Raw genomic sequence first — 20896 nt, 5'->3', positions numbered from 1 at the left:
TCTTCCACCTGCTATGTGGTGTTAAAGGTCTACACATCTTGATTTATGCATGTTTCTATCCTATTTGCTTCCTACACTTTGGGAAATGCTTGTGAAGAACTTTGTCGTTGGCACATCCTCTCTTCTCCTTTCTTAAATGATGTAATAAGCAGTGAAATAGTTGTGTGCATCAGAAGTAGTATCTGTTTAAATGAATGGGAGGGGGAGACTTCATAATTCAGAGCTGCTATTTGAGGTTTTCTGAAAACTCTGGTAGATGCAGGCATCTGTTACTCATTTCATGCTTGAAGGTTTTCTTTGCAAATATAATAGCTAAAATGTGTGTTATAATTAAACGTGAGATTCTGGAGAACAATTGTAAGGTTTGTCCATGCCTGCCCTTCCAATTACCCCTTCACATGCAATTCAATGAGCACATGCCTTGCACTGTGCAGTATTTGTTTAATTTTTACATCTTTTCTAATGTATAATCCTGTTTGTAACCAATTTTATTTGTTTTTTCAGAATGATATGAATGCCATAGCATCATCAGGCCTCTTCTTCAAAGATGGTAAAAAGCGCATTGATTACATCTTGGTCTATAAAAAGTCAAGTCTACAAATAGAAAAAAGAAACACTTTTGAAAAGAACCTGAGGGCAGAGGGCTTAATGTTAGAAAGAGAGGTATGTCTTCTAGTATATATTTATTCTGAGATGACCTATAAATTACTGTGATAAACTATTAAATGTTAAGAATATTCCTAATTTATTACAAACAGACTTTCAGAATTATAAGTGCTGACCAGGATTTTAGTGCTATATGTTACCATCTAAATCAGAAAGGACAGATTCACCACTATGTTGATCTTCTTTATGTTAAATCAGTGGCAATGAACTGATGTATGGAGTAGTACAGTGGTCAGTTGGGCTCTGTCTACTTAGTTTTCTTTCTCACTCTTCCAGCTGGCACAGATGGGAGCACTGTGAAGTAAAAACTGAAGTCCACTCACTAGTCAGTCCAAACAGCATTGATAGACTCAAAAAAGAGTCCCTTCCCAATTTTCTTTTACTGATTCAGACCAGGGAACTATTTTAGCAGAATGCTGAATTGGTGGCTTTGTTGGGCCAAGGATAGCAGTAAGATAAAATAGGATGTTTATCCACTGCTATAGTGCTATAATGTTTCCCCAAATACAACCCCCAATACAACTACTCTGATAGCAGTAATAGCTCAAAATAAATCAGAAATCCTGCTAGGAAAATGTGTTCTGGTTTTTGAATTATAGAGCAGGAATATTTATGTACAGACTCAATTCAGAAGCAGGCTCTGCACTTTATTCTCCTCTCACTTGTGAACTTCCATTGCATTCAATGGAATTACTCCTGATTTACACCAGTTTAAATGGAGACCAGAATAGGGTCTTGCTTAAACGAAGTTGTTAGACTCTTTCAAGTCATTCTTGCACATATCTACACGCAATCTCAGCTAATTTGACAATTAAATTAGCTAATTTTGAAATGATTGTGTTTAATATTGTTGTTACTGTTTTGATCCAATCTAGCAAAACAGAAAAAAAATCTGAAAATGTCTGATATTTTCAAAACACAACCATTATCCCCAAAAGCCTATTAACAATCAATATTTTAGAAAATTAAAGCTTTCTAAATTCAGAATTTGATTTGAATATCAGTTCATTCTCTTAACAAAATATTGTTTAAATTTGACAAGTTTAGATGCAAAACCATCATTTTGAAAGAAAAAAATCATGCAAAGCAACATTATGTCTGTAAAATGACAAAACAAAACTGTAAATCTTTTTAATTGTAATATATTCTTAAATTCACTTTATTTTTTCAATCCCCTTAATATGACACCTTGCAAGCTGCCACGCAAAGACTGTATAGTTAAAAGCATATATTATTGTGCCCTTCCAGTATTATGTAGATAACATTCTCTCCCTATTATCTGTGTTTTAAAGGTTGTTTGCAGTGTTGTTGTAGCCACATGAGTTGGTCCCAGGATATTAGAGGAACAAGGTAGGAAAGGTAATATCTTTTATTGGGTGATGGGAAAAAAATCAAGCTTTCAAGCTTAACTAGATCTAAAGAACTCTATATAAGCTCAAAAACTTGTCTTCTCCAACCACGGAAGTTGGTCCAGTGAAAGATATTACCTCACCTATCTTATCTGTCTTAAAGGTTAAGCGTTGAAATGATTAATATTCCTTCAAGAATTATAGAATAAAAGTAGCATTTCCTTTTAGATGTGTGTAAGAAATATTGTCATGGACCCAACTATCTATCCTCAGGCAAAATACTCTTTGGCTTCAGCATGGTAGTTTTCAGTAAGTAAGAACTGCAGGATCATGTCCACTGATAAGTGACTTCTGCCAATATTTATAAATTGGAAGCAGTTTGTCAGCATAGTGGATGAAATTCAATCCTTTCCACACATGCTAAGACTGGATAGGAATTCACCACCAAGTAACAGGCAGGGTAGGGCATCTCTGTAACTAATCCCTTTATACTAACTGTCCCGGCTCCCTGCAGTGGAATAGTGGCTCTGTTCTCTTTTTGTCAGATTCACTGGGCTCTCTGGGCTATCCAGATCCCCTTTTTGTGCTGAATGATCTAAAGCTGGCATTGGAGGGGTGAGAGTCCCATATATGCCAACTTCACAGCCATCTTCCTCCCAAACAGAGAATGTTCTGCTTTGCCATTGTGTTTGGAACCTTCTGCAACTTGATTGTCTTGGGATGAATTTTACTCAAAGTACTGGTACTGAGAAGCCCATTAAAACAAGGAGAGAGAAGTGAGAAGGGATAAAGACACAAAGCAGTTAACTATGAAGGAGGGTTGATGGAATTACTTTCTAATGTCCTTCTTGCTCCTTGCATGAGACACTCAGACCTGAGGTATTCTCAGTTCTTACTCTCACTCAGTGGTGCCAAGATCAGGTCCTAAGTATATATTTAAAAAATTTAAAATCAGCATAAGATTTTATAATCCTTTCACTTGTAAACAAAATAAAATAGGTAGGAGTAAAAATGATCCCCCATCCATCCATACACCATAGCAAACCATTGTCATGGCCCGATTGACAAACTCTCACCTCCCACCCATTCCTGACCAGTACTCACAAATAACCGAGGCAGAAACTACTACCAAAAATCTACGGTAGGTGTTAGTGCATAGGTGCATAGGCGACTTCTTGTGTTTAATCTGTATAAATCCACTGATGATGATCTTTTCCTTGCTGTTTTAATTAGTTCTGAGGAAATGTCCAGCAGAGTGAATATGATAAAGGAGTTTATTTACATATATTTACATTTCATTATTTACATTCCTTATGTAAAGTCTCATTGTCAAATTAATCACTGGCATAAATGTTAACTGCATTAAGAGTTGTACCTGCTTTCACCAGGGGCTTAATTTTGTCCTTTGAGTGTATTAACTGCAGGCTTTCAAAATCCAATTGTCTGTAGTGATAGACCATTTTCAGTTCCTACTTTCACAGTTAAAACTTGTAAAGTGAACTGAGAGGGAGGGAAGATGAAAGGCAAGTATTAAAACAAAGAAGATTGCTGACAGAAAGAACGGTAATAAAAATGTATACTCAAAATGATTTACCACCCGCTACATGGCCAATTACTTTAATATTAGTTTCCCTCCAGAGATACTGCATTGGTTGAAAAAGTAATCAGCAACCAGCTGGAAAGTTTTTTTGGAGTTAAACTGCAGGTGGGGGTTAAAACAGAAAAAATAAACATCTCACTTATGAATCCAAACTACTTCTTGTTACAGCTATAAAAAAATTGTTTAAAAATATTAATTTTAAAATAAAATAAAAATCCAAAGAAGTGGAATGAGGTACCCAGCTGCTATTGACTTTTAATGATAGTTTCGCATCTAACTGCTTGTTGGGCCTTTGAAAATCTCCCCCAAAATGTTAAAGAATGGACCTTGGAAGGTCCATTTCTTGGAAGAAAAGACTCAACCTCACCAAAATGTTTGACCTATAAAAATGCAAGTGAATACATCTGGAGGAAAACAATCTGAAATTGAAATATTGACCAGGAAGGAGCAATGTAGGAAGCAGAAATAGTAAGAAAATAGAAAGGCAGTGATGGTAAGGCCCTTAAAGTCATCAAGTCCAGCCCCCTGAGCCAAAGCAGGACCAAGTAAACTGTGACTGTGGCAAGGGAAAGGCTGGGCTGACTGGAAAGCAGCCACAGCTGTGGCTGGCTTAATCAGGCCATAGCTGGCCTGTATAAAAGGCTGTGAGCCAGAGGCCCAGAAAACACACTTTGGGAGGGAGCAGGGCCTGACTGCCTGCAGAAAGGATACTGGGAGTAAAGCAGGGCTGGGGAGAGCCAGAGGAGCAGGGAAACTCCTGTCTGGCAGCTCCCCAGGCTGTAGGGCCTGGTCCAAGGCCCATAGAGGAACTGGGAGGCAGATGAAAGCAGCAGGTCTGAACCCCCTTGCCTATGATGAGTGGCTTTTACATTGCAGTCTACCCCAGGGAACGGGGACTTAGTAATAACTGGCAGTATCCCAGACTGAGGCAAGGTGGGGATTAGAGGGTTGGGGGTTTCCAAGAGAGGGGAGACCCATATTGCCATGGGGCAGCTCCAGGGTAAAGGGCACCGGGGTCTGGGAGGGACACAGGACCAGCAGCACGTGGAACACTGGCCTGCAGGGGGTGCTCCAGGGGCTGGAAAAGAGCAAATTCCCAGGACACCAGCAGGAGGTGCCACAGGGGTGAGTCCCACATGGCCACAGACAGTTAGTTCCCATGTACTATGCACAGCACTTGTGTTAATGCACTCCAGTAAATAGTCTTCTTCACAATCGCATCACATTGTTGACTCTCATTCAATTTGTGATCCACTGTAATGCCCAGATCCTTTTCAGCAGTACTGCCACCTAGCCAGTCATTCTCAATTTATATATTTGATTTTTTCCCCCTTCCTAAAGTGAAGTACTTTTTACTTTATTGAATTTCATCTAGTTGATTTCAAACCAACTCTCCAATTTGTCAGTCATTTTAGATTTTAATCTTCGCCTCCAAAGTGCTTGCAACCCCCCACTTGCTCTCATCTGCAGATTTTATAAGCCATGCTCTCCACTCCATTATCCAAGTCATTAATAAAAATATTTAATAGCACCACACCCAGGACTGACCCCTATGGGACCACATTAGGTAAGACCTCCCAGTTTGACAGTGAACCTCTGTGTGTATGGTCTTTCAATCACTTCTGCACCCCCTTGTAGAATTTCATCTAGACCACATTTCCTTAGTTTGTGTATATAGGTCTGTATCAAAAGCTTTACTAAAATCAATGTCACGTTTACTGCTTCCTCTATCCACTAGGCCACAGACCTGTCAAAGAAGGAAACTAGGTTTAGGGGGAGGGATAGCTCAGTGGTTTGAGCATTAGCCTACTAAAGCCAGAGTTGTGAGTTCAAATTCTTGAGGGGGCCATTTAGAGAATTGGGGTAAAAAATAAAAGCTGTCTGGGAATTTGTCTTGCTTTGAGCAGGGGGTTGGACTAGATGATCTCCTGAGGTCCCTTCCAACACTGATGTTCTATCATTTGTTTTTGACAAGGCATAGCCAATATGGATTGAACTTTATTATGCTCTAGGTCCTTTCACGTTGATGATTTTCTCCAGTATATTTCCAGGTATTGAAGTTAAGCTGACTGGTCAATAATTCCTAGGTCCTCTTTGTTCCCCCTTTTAAAGATTGGTACTACATTTGCCCTTTGCCAGTCCTCTGGGACCTCACCCATCTTCCATCATTTCTCAAAGATAATTGCTAACAGTTCTGAGATTGCTTCCGTGACTTCTGTTTAAGTACTAGGATAAATTTCATCAGGCCCTGCCAAGCTGAATACATTTAGCTTATCTAAATATTCTTTAACCTATTATTTCCCTATTTTGATTTGCATTCCATCCCCATTGTTAATTTTAATTGCATTGAGTATGAGCACCATTAACTTTTTTAGTGAAGACTGAAGCAAAATAGATGTTAAGCACCTTCATTGTCTTGATGCTTTGAGCTCTTCTTCCCTGCTAAGTAAAGAACCTACAATTTCCTTCATCTTTCTCTTGTTCCTAATGTATCTAAAGACCAACCTCTTATTGCCTTTTGGAATAGTGTTCCAAAGGCAGTGGTGGAAGCTGTATCTTTAAAGACATTCATAATAAAACTATAAATATAAAACACTAGAAAATAGCAGTCTGTGTGGTTACTGGAATAGACTGGAAGATGTCTTTGATTGTTCTCATCTCCATATCTCATTGCAACTGCAGTGCACGTATTATCATGTACTATTCTTTACTTAGGACTCCAGATGATGCCATAGACTTCAGTGGGAGCAAAGCGCGCATCTCTGAGAGCAGAAGTTGGCCCATAGGCATGTTTTCAGAAACCAGACTGCCACATGGTACTCAACTGTTAATATATATTTATTTTATCACCCATTGCAGCCAGCTATTACAAGCACCGACATAATGTTTGTTAAAATTCACTGTCCATGGGATACGTTGTGCAAATATGCAGAAAGAATGAACATCAGGATGCCTTTCAGGTATTGTGGTAACTATTTTATTTTTAATACTTTGATTTTGATGCTTTATATTTAACTGGTTTTTCTCATTTCTTAAGGTAACATGGAGTCCCCTCCTATTGTTCAGACTGAACAAAACATGCCGCCTGCTACATTATAACTAAATTCCTCTCTTCTGATCTCTTCAAAAACAATAATTTTTAAGGCCAATTTTGGGGGTAAAAACATGGCTGATAGAGGACACTGTATTTTCACAATTACCTACAGTAACTGTATTGAAAGCTTACTTTCTTAACAATCTCACATATCCCTGAAGAACTTACTGCTAAAAGCAAATTGCACACATTTTGCAAGACCTTTTATGGAGATCCTTTTCATGGTCTCAAAAGATCTGTGGTTTGTGGTTTTAGGCTTAGGAGCATGGAATCTTCTTCTCAATGATGGATCACAGCCAGAGTTTGACTGGAATTATATCCAAAGGCAAAGGAAGTTAGAGTCAACTAATATTCACTCTTTCAGAGATAAAACCCTGACATTCTGGAGAAAGCCAGAGCCCTTGTGTTGCTGGAATTCTCTTCACTTCCTGATTGATGATCTTCAGTCTCCTTATTTATTTAGATCTATACAAATGCTAAAAGGAAGCCTGTCCATAAGCTCTAAACACTTTTTTTAACTTAAAAATTACAACATAAATGTATTCTTGCAGTACGTATAGAAATAGATTATTTTTAATTTTATCTCCAGGAAACCAGTAGATGTAATATTCAATTCCCACACCCTGCAACAATTCCCCATGCTTATAATTTCCCATCATTTTTAAATGCCTGGGGCGGGGAGATGACCCTTGTAGTGTGTGCTGAAACTCACTGGATCTGGGATACATCAGGCCAAGGTGGCAATCAAATTCCAAAGTGAGAGTGCCTCACTGAGAATGCCCTTACAGCAGCTCCTTGTCACTTAAATTAGTGGGGCTCTCGCTCGAGTGCCTCTGCTGATTTCAACTATGACAGTATGGCATGGGGAGAGAGAGAGAATCCTTCGTGTAAATAGGTCCTAAGCTTAGACTTCACCCAGAAACTCACAGGCAGCCTGTCTGTCTTCAACTGAAAATAGATTTGAGTACCCATCCCTACATTAAACCAGAGCATTATGAAATTTAAACTCTTTGATTGAATCCTTTCACAAATCCCTTTTCATAGTGAACAACTTGAGTAATAATTATTTACCATGTGATTAAGGAAGATTTTTTGATACTACCATATGTGCTTCTCTCTCACTTAAATGATTCATTGTTAACCTGTTCAAATGTTCATTTTTCTCTAAATTTCAGGACTCAAACAAACTTTCTTTCATGGCATTTTAAACCACTAAACAAAATGAGCTTTTTATCAGTCAACAAGAGCAGTCTATGCTGGGGTTGCACAACTGTTTTGGAACTAGTGCAGAAGCATGAGGCTTCTACACAAATAACTCTGGTCTCCAGATGATCCCCTGAGTTCCACAGGGCTGGGGGGTGGGTTCAGCAGTCTTTTTTGGAGAGCAACCCCATTGCTGACAATCAAGGAGAAACTCTCTGTGAGGGGATTCTCAGTTTTCCTCCCGCTGAGCAAGTTTTACCATATGGGAGGAACATCTGCCCTGGGATTCTAACTGAAGATTGGAATTCATTTAGACAGTTCACCAGTTATTTGTTGCTGTCTTCCCTTGTGACACTTCCTGATTCAGTGATGGGGAATATCACTGAATTCCCCAGTCAGCTGCTGCAAACCTTACACATGGATTCCAATTTGGCTTATTAAGATGTTCTTTGGGGCTTCGAGGGTGTGAATTTATTCCCATGTCTAGTCTTGATGAATCCACAACTATTCTTGCACAAAGATAGGGATGTTCTGGATATTCTTTAATTTGTTAGAGATGCTGACTCGGTCACCAGCAACTTGTTTCGGCTTTGTGCCAGATAACTGGTGTTTACTTCAGCAAGATGGGTAAAAAGCTCTTGGTAAAAATATAATAAAATGGGCTCTTAGAGCTAATCAGCTGCCTATCTGTCTTGTCATGGGGGCGTGATGCAGTCTAGTGGTCTGATTAGAGGAGGGACAGTTTGGCATTCTAATCCTGGTTCAGTTTGACTCCTGCTGCTGCATTGGCAAAACTACATGAGCCTGTTTTAATTGTCTTTACTAAATTGCGGAAGCAAAATATCCAATTTGCTTGTGCAAGCTGAGGTTGTATATGTAAATTCAGGTCCTTTCCCTTTTCAGGTCCTTTCCCTTTTTTTTTTTTTTTTTTAAATCAAGACTTTATTAGGTGAGATTCTGACCTCACTGAAGTCAATTGTCTGAAATGTGAGCAAGATTTCCCTGTTAAAAAAAGAGATGATGATATTTTTTCCTAGCTGACAGGAATGTTGAGATCAAATTGGCTAATGTCTTTGGAGCACTTTTAGGATGAAAAGTGCAAGTTTTCCAAGTTGTAGTATTGCTAATTTAGGCTCAACACTCTGAAATATTTGAACCACCACCATCAAAAAACAAACAAAAAAGAAACAGTGCTTTTTTGTTTTGTTTTTTTTTAATTTGAGAGCAAAACTGAATAGTTGTCTGCTAGCTCTGACCTTGTCAGCAAGTGAGCCATCAACCAAAGGCAGAGGAGAGTGAATCAGTGACAGAGAGTGATTAATGCTCTCATTAGCAGTTCTGTAAACAACCCAGCCTTCTCATAACCGCTTATTTATTTCAGTGAAAAACAAATTAATAAAAGAAGAGCATGGGAACTGATGAGAGTTTTGTAGAAGGAATCATAGCTGGCATTCTACTCTGCCTTTGAAGTGTGATAACTAGAATGGGAATTATATACAGCACGCAATACAGCATAAAAATAAACCACTACGTGACTAGTCCTGCAGCCTGGATGCTAGTTAAATTCACTTTGACTTAAAAAAATAAAAGGGCAATATTTTGGGAGTCAGTGAGGTCATGTAATTTGGGCATAGTCCTGCATTTATGACTGAGACTTCAGTGAGACTGGTAACATGCATAAAGTTACTCACATGCATAAACGTATTTGTTAGATTGGGTCCATTAATTGTATATTTCACTTTAATCATTTTTTCCCATTTCCTAATATTGTTTTTTTCTCCCATCTTGTTATTGTTAGAAAGACTTAAAGTACAATAATTATTTAGATATTTGATCTAGGTGATTTCCTTACTTTAGAGAGAAATTTATGAAATAAGGTCCAGTTCCTACAAATATTCATATACGCTAACAATTTTATTGGAGTCTAATTAGCAATTTTTCTAGGCAGGCATTCAAACCAACTTTTTAATAAAATTTAGTCTCTGCCTCCCGCCCCCTTTTCTTTTGTTTCATGGCCATCGGTTCCTTGGCTATTACTTTGCTTTATTTCAGTCACGCTTCTTTCACTTCAGATATTTGAAAAGTAGGTTCTAAAAAGCAAAGTTACGCTGCTTCCGTACACAGAATATACATATGTTAAATAGGCTTCTTTTTTAAGTGCATACTTGTGCTGAGGTTTTACTTAACCATTTTCTAAGCAGTTATAACATATATTCTATACATTGTTGCTGAGGTAACTGCACTTCTCGTCTCTTGGAGAGAGGTACCCTTATTATACACCAGAATAATACAGTTCTTTCCTAAAGTGTGCTCTCTACTACCAGCAGATTCCTTCCCCTCCTCTCTGGCTTACCAAGAACTAAGGCTTTACCCATTCCCCAACCCTAGCCACCCACTCCCTTCCATCTGCATGGGAGAGGGAGTAGTGGCACCACACAGAGGCTGCTTTTCCCCCTGTGCTTGACCCATGATGGATCAAGCCTTATGTGTTACAGCCTCTTACTCTCCTGCTCAGCGATTTAAGAGTGTGTCACAATCTTGCACTTTAATGATACCACTAGTAGGCATAGCCAAAAAGGCCGTGAATTCAGATAAAATATTCTCTATCTCTAAACTCTGTCTTAAATACACATCTCCCATCAGAATAGGGTGACTGGATGTCCTGATTTTATAGGGACAGTCCTGATTTTGGGGTCTTTTTCTTATATAGGCTTCTATTCTCCCCCACCCCCTGTCCCGATTTTTCACATTTGCAGTTGGGTCACCCTATGTCAGAAGTCCTTTTCAAATCAAGAGAATTACCCTTGAAAGGGGGAAGTATTTGGCCCTAGACATAGCATAAATGTATCTGAGAAGGACCAAAATCATTTATGTTTCCAACCCAAGGGACTATCCAAAGTCCCAGAGCCTGTTCTCAGTGAAGTCAATGCAAAACTGCAAAAAAGTCTGGTAAAAAGACTGATAAAAAGTCATACTTCAGTACATACTATATATTACTACTACAGTTAGGTGTGGCGGGGGGAGGGGGGGAGAATTTGCTGAAACAGTTTTTTCATGGAAAAATGCAAACTCAGGTTGACTGAAACAGCAAATTTGTGTTGATTTCAGCCAATTATTTGTCTGAATGAAAAAAAGAAAACGTTTTGTAAATGTTGAAATTTATGGAGTATTCTGGGAGGGAATATTTTTCCTAATCTCTCTTTGAAGTTGTTCCGCTTCATACAAAATACTTCAGTAGTCACAGAGCTGGGTCAAACTAAATCTTTCGTTTAACCCAAATTGAAATTTTTCCTACTTTTTTCAACTTGCTGATAAATCTGAAAAATTTTGTTTTTTGTTCCACCTGAACCAAAAGGTTTTTTCGTTTCGCCCCCCTTAACCCTGGCCAAGGAACCACCGGTAAACCAAAAAATCAGTTATTTGCCCAGCTCTTTTCTGACAATTGATCTTTGAGGCTCAGTATGGTATGTAATGTAAAAAGAAAAGTGATACATGAATAGTTATCAATAAAGTTTTTTAATACTTTGACATACATTTCAATATTTTCACATGATTACATTGGGGATCATGAATTATTTATACTTATGTTTTTAATGGGATATGCCTGAATGTTCTATTAAAAAGAAACATGTTGCATGCTTAAAATATATGTATAAGAGGCTGCAGCTTAGCCATATAGTATTAAAACTTGAGCAAAAAGATGTTCATGCAAGTGCAACAAATATCTTCTGTAAAACAAATTACAATATGTATAATGAGTAAATGACCTATGTCTGTAGCTTAGCTGGACCCCTTCTGAGTGGAACAGTTAAGGGTAATTAAAGGTAACAAAAGAAGTCATGTTTCTTAACTATAATATCAAAAAAAAATCTTTAACTTGTGTGGTTTCTGTGCTCCCTTTGCAACTCTGTTTAGGAACATCACAAATCCAGCTGCGAAGTACCTAAAAAGTATTCTAGGTTGTGACGTTACCATCCGATGAGGATCTCACTTGTTTAACATTCAGAACTAAATTTTTTTTTATGTTTAATAATATTCCTGCGAAAATACTTCTTGAAAATTGGCTAAAAAGTTTAGCCATTTATTTTTAGTACTGATACTCAAAAACGTTGCTTTACTCTTATCTTAATACACAGTAGCATAAAGGGTCTAGGCAACTTATACCCTTTGGTGACTAGTATGTACAAAGTAAGGCCATGATCCAGCAAACTGATTCATACAGGCAGTACCTTGTGTCTTCCATGGGTCTCTGCTCTGACATAAGTGTGCACTCACCTACATGAGATTGCAGGATCAGGGTCTAAGTCACTTGCAAAATTGAAAGGTTTGAATTGAGAAAGGTAAATTGAATGGAGAGAGGTAAATAGTGGTATCCCCCAAGGGTCTGTTCTTGGACCAGGGCGATTCAACATATTCATAAATGATCTGGAAAAGGGGTAAACAGTCCAAAATTCTGGCCATGATTACAATACAAAGATAGTTAAAGACCCAGCACACTGTGAAGAGCTACAAAGGGATCTCTCAAAACTGGGAGACTGGGCAACAAATGGCAGATGAATTTAATGTTGAAAATGCAAGTAATGCACATTGGAAAACATAATCCCAACTATACATAAAAATGATGGGTTAATAGCTGTTAGCACTCAAGAAGACTGGATCATGTGGATGTTTTCTGAAAACATCCACTCAGTGTGCAGTGGCAGTCAAAAAAGCAAACAGAATGTTGGGAATAGTTAAAAAAGGGATAGATAATAGGACAGAAAATATCATGTTGCCTCTATATAAATCCATGGTACGCCCACATCTTGAATACTGTGTGCAGATGTGGTTGCCCCATCTCAAAAAATAAATATTGGAATTGGAAAAGGGTCAGAAAAGGGCAACAAAAATGATTAGGGGTATGGAACGGCTTGCATAGGAGGAGAAATTAATAAGACTGGGACTTTTCAGCTTGGAAAAGAGATGGCTAAGGGCAGGGCCGGCTCTAGCCATTTCGCTGCCCCAAGCACGGCAGCACACCGTGGGCGGTGCTCTGCCGCTCGCCGGTCCCGCGGCTCCGGTGGACCTCCCACAGGCATGCCTGCGGATGCTCCACCGGAGCCACGGGAGCAGCGGACCCTCCGCAGGCATGCCTGCGGGAGGTCCACCAGAGCCGGCTGCCGCCCTCCCGGCAACCGAAAGAGTGCCGCCTCGCGGCATGCCGCCCCAAGCACGCACTTGGTGCGCTGGGGCCTGGAGCCAGCCCTGACTAAGGGGAGATATGATTGAGATCTATAAAATCATGACTGGTATAGATAAAGTAGAAAAGGAAGTGTTTACTACTTTTCGTAACACAAGAACTAGGGGTCACCAAATGAAATTAATAGGCAGCAGGCTTAAAACAAATAAAAGGAAGTATTTCTTCACACAATGCCCAGTCAACCTGTGGAACTCCTTCCCAGAGAATGTTGTGAAGGCCAAGACTATAACAGGTTTCAGAAGAACTAGTCAGGTCCAACAATGGCTAATAGCTAGGATGGCAGAAATCTTGTCCCTAGCCTCTGTTTGCCAGAAGCCGTGAATGAGCGACAGGGAATGGATCACTTGATAATTACCTGTTCTGTTCATTCCCTCTGGGGCACCTGGCACCGGCCACTGTCAGAAGACAGGATACTGGGCAAGCTGGACCTTTGATCTGCCTAGTAGGGCCATTCTTATGTTCTTATGTAAAGGTTGCTTGATATAGAGGGAGGGGGCATGTAGAGCATGTAGGGCATGTAGGGCAGTAGTGGAAAGTGAAACAAATATTTTGCCTCAAATCTGTATGTGTATTGTTTCAAGAATAACCGTTCTCTGTGAAGATTTCATAAGAAATTACATGACTTTTTCCCTTAGAAGTTACTATACCCAGTGAAAAGAAGAGAGAAGAGAACTGAAATATAAAAACAATTTGTTCCAGTTACTGCTTAATGAATCTTGGGTCCATATACTGCTCTTGATTTGCATGCAAAATGGTAATGGATGTTGATGAGTCTCATGTACAGATTTAAGACAGTGTATATAGCCTTTAATGCAGAACTAAAGCAACTGCTCTTTTTGAAAATGAGTCCTGTAGAATTAAAAAAAATTAAGGGCCATATCTTAATAGTTTTTTGGACAAAACTTGTATTATCTTTATTGAGAATTCAGTGAATGAATCAGTAGTCAGACATGGCCCAGCCTATATAGATCAGTCGTATCAAAATTTAGATTCATTTTTCAAGAGTCATGATATGAACCATTTCAAATTTGAACAGATACACAGATCAGAATATCCTTAATGAATTACTGTATTTCAATTTAAAGATGTTTTTCGTATAAATGTGCATGGTATGTGTTCTTATATAATGTGGGAGTCCTTTTCAACTGTCTCTTACTTGATTGTTCTCAGATGACTTCTGCTGTTCTTTCAGGAAAAAGTGTTATTACACTGACTGGAGGAGCAAAACCATGGGCAGGTTGGTGGGTGATGCATAGCTTCTAATCTTGCATATAGTCACCTGCTAAACATTAGCAGTTGTAAATTTATCCAGAGCAACTAAAACCATTACATTTGATTCATGGAAACTCAAAAATGCATTAACACAAATAGTGCCTTGAAATAGTCAGCTGTTACATGATGCAGTACAGTACCGCTTTGCCAGTTCTCACTTTGCAAGTGAAATACTTCTCATTCCAAAACAATAGTCTCATTTAGTCTATCAGAGATTTAATATCAAAGACAGCATTGCAGTGAGGCCTCTGGTTACTAAAATTTCATTGTTGCTTTACAAAATGTACTTTTTACTAGCACATTATGCCTTGTATTAATCAAAACCAAACTTCAGTGGTTGAACTAGGAACCTGAGCCTGCAAGTATACACAAGGTTCACTTTATGCCCTTGAGTAAAGGCCTAAATTAAAGTACACTTTGTGATGCAATATCCTTGAGCTTTTGTTTCATGTATTTGGTGGCTAACAGTAACATTCAGTAAAGGGTCTTTGACTCACTGTGTGAGTTAGCAAGGTTCTACTATATTTCCAACATACGCTCCATTCTAGCATTATTGGTTGTTAATTTTCCATAGAGAAGCACTCACTTGTAGAAATGGTAGCCTCAAGAGCTGGTAAGACCTATTGCTCTGTTCCAAAATTTAAGTGCCAATTGGAACAAGCTTATCAGATTTCTAGACTAATTTCCATGCCAAAAATATGTGTCCTCATGCTTATGAGTAAGCTTGGAAGGATTAGATTTGCATCAGTAAATGTTGATAAACATCAATTTCACCCATACACATACATACCAACAGAAATATTTCCATCGAGTATAATCAAAATTTGTAGAGAGACAACGTAAGTAAACTGCAGCTTAAGAAATTATTGAAATTTGATTTAAGGTTTTTATTTGGTATGTTTTGATATGTAATGTTGACAATTTATATTGTAACAGTAGTAAAGCTCTAACTTTTTGAATCTCAACATCTACTATCATTAAAAACATTTTCTAATTCCCCATAATTTCCTGCAACTGTGAAAATTTAAATAGATAACAGATTTTAAAAGCTTAAAACCTATAACTTTACACAACTGTGAAAACTTAAATTGATAGAATTCTCAAAAAATGCTTAAAAATAGACATTAATATCATTGAAATTATAAAAAATATTACTGGAATTCTGCTAACCATATTAATGAACCAAATATCTACATTTGCTTGACAATTAATTATTACACTATACAGCCTCCAAGAGTGCAAATCCTGCCAGAGTTCAGTTTCCTGTACGGTATTCAGTTAACATGTTGTTGGTTGTGCCAGACCACCAGTTAACCAAAAAAAAATCAAACTATCACTGAATTGCAAAATTGGTTTATAAATCCAGTTTCAATAGTAATATTATACAGAAATAATTTATAACATAAATTTACAACTGCTTTTCTCCTCTCCCCGTCATGCATGTGCTTGCTTCATTTTAGTGTACAATTCAAAGCAAACCACTTACATTTTTGTAATATTAAAGCAAATGTAACAGGGCTATGCCATAAAACAAACTTAGTTCAATACTGAATTCTTCCTGGGATTTCTGAGTGTAATAACTTGGATGCTAGGTGGATTTATGATTCCCTTTAGTAACACAGGTATCTATAATATGCAGTTGAAATCAATCCAGTTTCTAAGAGTAGAGTAACAAACAATATTGCCATATTTGCACTCAGGAAGGAATTTTTACCCAGGTCAAATTGGCAGAGACCCTGGGGCTTTTTAGGGGGGCGCTGGTTGTTGTTTTTTTTACCTATTTCACAGCATGGAGCAAGACAGTCACTTGCTGGTTTGAACTAGAGTAAATCATGCATTCTCTGTAATTTGAAGTCTTTAAATCAAGATTTGAGGATTTTAGTAAATCCACCCAGCAGTTATGGGTAAATTACAGGAGTAAGTGGGTGAGGTTCTGTGGCCTGCGATGTGCAGGAAGTCAGACTATATGATCATGATGGTCCCTTCTGACCTTGAAGTCCATGAGAACTTTAACATCAGAGACAAACACACTTACATGTTTCATTTTTATATGAAGTTTGTTTTGTGAGAAGTTTTTAAAAAACAAAGAAGGGAAGTTAAATATTTTGCTGGGGTTTTTATTCCAGCATTTTAAGAGAGCAAACACCTTTTTGAAAGAGTTGCATGCGAACTCTTACTGTTGAAAAGTGCAAATCGAAATAAAAAAACTAATCCTAAAAATTCCCACAACACAAAATTTGAAAAATTGTTATATTTTTTCAGTATGTGTGCATCATCACTGTGCATATTATCATAATAAATCTATAGATTGACAAACTGTGACCTATGAACATAAATGTAGTCATAGGAATGGCTGTTCTGTTAAAATTTTGAAATTAACAGGTAGAGTGCACAAGAACTAGAATAAAAAACTACATTAAAATTAATATTTCTCATCACTCCTACTTCATTTTTAAATAAAAGATTATAGTTTACTAGACAGTTTTGCATACTGGGGTCAAATTCTAATCTCAGATGTATCTGCACAGGCAGGATTTGATTTTTAATGCCAGTGGTGTCAGATATCTTTAAAAATTCATGATGATATTAATGTATTAGGACTAATTCTGTACATGTTCCACACCTATTCAGTCCTGTGGGACTTACTCATATATAATCACTGCAGAACTGGACCTGTTGTTTAGGAAAGTTCTGTGCATGCACACACTTCATTTTTGTCACCCCAAATTTACTTCAAAATTGGCATATTAAAGATATGCAAAATGGATAATTTTACTTCACAGTCTTTATCCAGGGTGAAATACTGATATTTCCTGCAGCAAAATGGCAGCTCTTGGAGTAAAGCAATGGAAACAGGAGTGTGGTTTATTTTTTATGGTGAAATAAGGATCTCTCCTTGCAAAAACTGTCATTAATTCTAGCTTTAAAAAATGCATTTGCTAGTTAGTGAACCCCAATATTTTGTACATCTCTCTGTAGTATGTGGCTTTAGGGCCTGATCCAGTTTTCATAGAAGTTAATTGGAGTCTTTCCATTGACTTCAGTGGGAGTTGGATTGTGGTTATGACAGATCTTAAACTGGTGTAAACTGCCATAATTCCATTACATTTAATATTACTATGCCTGTTTACACTAGCTGCGGATCTAGTCCAGTGGTCTCCAAACTTTTTTGATTGCGCACCCCGTCACTAAAAAAATTTTGAGCACACACCCCCTGCTCCCGGCTGAACTGTCGAAGCCAAAAAAAAAAAAAAAAGGCTCCTTGGACTCCCGGCCGAACTGCTGAGGGATGTAGGGGGAGAAAAAAGTGGCACTGCTCTGGCAGCACTCCTCCTGCCGCGCACCCCGAACAATCCTCTTGCGCACCCCGCTTTGGAGACCACTGATCTAGTCCATAGTGCGCAGATAACCATCCTTACTTAGTAATATGTATATTTGTAAATAAAGAATGTAATAAATTAAGAGCTGTTACGGGGTCCGATCCTGCAAGTTCTCCATGAATGGGACTTCCATTGCAGTCAATGGAATGCTTACAGGATCAGAGCTCTATTGTCTAGCTGATCAAATATCTGTGTTTTTACCAGCTCATTTATTAAATCACTCAATTAAGAGAATATGTACCTGATCATGATGTTCTTTGTTCTGCCACTCATATCTCCACATGCTACAGGAACAGCAAGATCATACTCTATAAGGCTAAATACTTCATACTTCAAAAGTCTGCAAGTAAATACATTTCAACATATCAGATAAAGAAAGCACTTATCAGATATTGTGTGAATTCTCCCAGACTTCAGACAAGATGACCTACAATATTTTTGTTTGTCTTTTGTCTCTGATTTTTCAGACAGACTAATTTTTTTCTTTTAAGACTGATATTGAGGAAAACACCAAAATAAATTCTACTATACACACAGCAAAACGTTTCCATCATATTTTAATTCTGGTTTAGGCCCACAAAATCTAGGCAGTTATGAATTATAATAACATAGTTGCCATCTTTAATTGAAATTTTTACTAGAGCTGGGCAAAATTTTGCAGATTAATAGTTCAATTTCTGAAAAAAATCACTTTAGGGTCTATATAAACTAATTGTGAATTCTAGTCCAATTTGGTGAATTGTTCTGGCTGAAGAAAATCATTGGAAATGTATGTTTCAACAGTTTGAAAATTAAATGATTTAACTTTTTGTTTCAAAACAATATTTCATTTTGAAATTTAAGTAGATGTATTAAAAGGACAGGGTTAAAACACCTGAAAATGAAACTAAATGGGAAAAGTTTCAAATTAATCTTTGAAATCAAATGAATCTGAATAACCTCTGAACAAAAATCAGTTATTTGCTCAACTTTAGTTTTTACTTCTAAGTATTAGAGAGGATACATTCCAATCTTCCTTCATCAGAAGTCTGCAGAATTGAAAATGACCTAGCTTACATGTGAGTTGCAGTAGCTGGGTATTCTGGTGCTTCGTACACTGAAGTTGTATCCTTGATTTGTCCCATTGTGTATGAGTTTGGTAACATGCAGGGTTTTTTTATGTTCAACAATGTCTGAATTTCGCAGTACTGAACTATTTATTAATCTTAATAGCTTTTCCTGGCCATGATATAGGCATGTATAGCTTCATGATTTGTTTGGTTTATTTATTTCAATATCTACTACAGAATAAATTATATATTTATCTGTTTATTTTTTGTTATGAGAGTTTCTCCACAAGCCCTATAAAAATTAACATATAAATAAATGGAGACCTGGGTTTTCTTTCAGAGCCTATTTACTTTGAATCTCTATATCTTCCTTTGCAGGTCTAATGTTGATAAACACACGGTAGAGCCAATTTTGAACAAAATAACTGCTGCTGTTACCCTTTTCATAAATTTTAATCCTAACAGCTGGATACTGCAAACCCTTAGCCTGACTTGACTTAAAAGAAGCTAATTGGGAGAGTAATCACTACTCAAATGAGCAAGACTTTTTAAGGTCTGCCCATAAAAGCCTTCATGCAACACACATATCTACAAAACTCAAATTAGACAATGACACTTGGTTGCCCAGCAAGTTTATAAGACACCATTAGCAATCACAAATTATGCAAAAAAGAATTAATGTAAAATTGCAGAAAAGGCAGTGTGAGTTAAATAGAATCTGATATCTCCTGTCCTCACATATGGTAATTGGCTAGTAGCAGGTAGCATGGAATGTCTCAGTAGATACAATGTTATACTCTGAGAATGCAGACAACTTAGCTGATTCACCATTAAGAAGAAACTTTTTCTTTCTATTTTGTAAGTGAATTTAATGCTAATATAAGGTGTCTGACTGGTGTATTTGCAGGTGTAATCCTGGAAATTGGAATAGTCTTTGTTCACAAGGCAGGTTCAGCAGAAATACAATTTGCCTACTAATGTGCCTTAGCCCTGATGTAGAGAACTTCCACTAGATGTAAAATAGTTCAGTCTGGAAATGCATCGTTTAACCTTCCACCGACAAGTGTGCTAATTGTGATGCTAGTATGTTTCTACTGATATGGACATTGGCCCTCACTCAATTGCACAGCTATTAGGTTATAAGGACATTACCAGCTGAGACTGGATTCACACCATATAGATGTGGACTGTCCAGTCACAATCTAGTCTTTCAGAAAAAAGTCGTTTTTGTTTTTTTTAATATATAGTGATGCTTATTAAATCTGGATGCCTAAAGTTAGGCATGTTACTTAGGTGTAATGGATATAGAAGTATATTAGATTTTATCTCCTAGTGACTACAAGGCTAATTAGTCCATTAATGTCAAGGAGATCAATGAGAGTTTAGCTCCTCTGATAATCAAGCTGCTTATTTAAGTGCCTAACGTTAGGCACCAAAGTTTGACAGTTTTGCTTGGAGACTTTATGTAATTTGATATATCAATATGTTGAAGAAACTTACTGTGAACAGGAAAACTACCTGTGTGAAATCTATGAACATAGATATTAGGATGATGCTGATGTCAGGAACCTTTAATCTGGCCAGTGACAATTGCCTAATGCTGGAATTTCATGCCACTATTGAGTACCATAGTTGTAACAATGTAAAGAGAACTAAAAGGGCTGATAATTCTAAGCCAAATCTTTCAGTCATGGGAGTATATATACTGAGCAAGAACTGAGAGATTTTGGCACAGTATTGATACCTAAATAATATCAATAGTTGCAACAACATGTATAGTTAAGGATTTTTCCCTAAACTAGAATTATTCATTGGGTTTTTTTAAAGGAATATGAGGATAAATGGAAAAGTTAGGATAACTCCTGAGATTTAGTCTGAAGGGTTTATGAACACTCAATTCTGCAAAAGACCATAAAAGTGCAATTAAGTTGAAGATTTCCAATAGGAATCGTACTAACTTAGGGAAGGGATAATTGTCATGACTAAGTGAAATCTATTAATAAATGAAGGATTTAACTTTTCTTGTTATGTCAGATAATAAAAT

At 37.4% G+C, this 20896-nt stretch overlaps 1 protein-coding gene across 5 annotated transcripts in view; it reads left to right on the top strand.

The window, feature by feature from the left end:
- The window catches only part of ANO3 (anoctamin 3), a 380230-nt gene that overhangs the window by 278086 nt on the left and 81248 nt on the right, over positions 1–20896 (top strand). For 3 of the 5 annotated variants that reach the window (XM_075065229.1, XM_032803707.2, XM_032803708.2), the window contains exons 5-7: positions 505–663; positions 6475–6575; positions 14344–14388. In XM_075065229.1, coding sequence (XP_074921330.1) covers positions 505–663; positions 6475–6575; positions 14344–14388 — 305 coding nt within the window. The remainder of the gene's footprint in view (positions 1–504; positions 664–6474; positions 6576–14343; positions 14389–20896) is intronic. The other 2 variants (XM_075065231.1, XM_075065230.1) reach the window with 1 other exon arrangement.

Source organism: Chelonoidis abingdonii, chromosome 4, assembly GCF_003597395.2.
Source record: "Chelonoidis abingdonii isolate Lonesome George chromosome 4, CheloAbing_2.0, whole genome shotgun sequence".
NCBI lineage: Eukaryota > Metazoa > Chordata > Testudines > Testudinidae > Chelonoidis > Chelonoidis abingdonii.
This window is presented reverse-complemented; position numbering and strand designations above follow the sequence as displayed.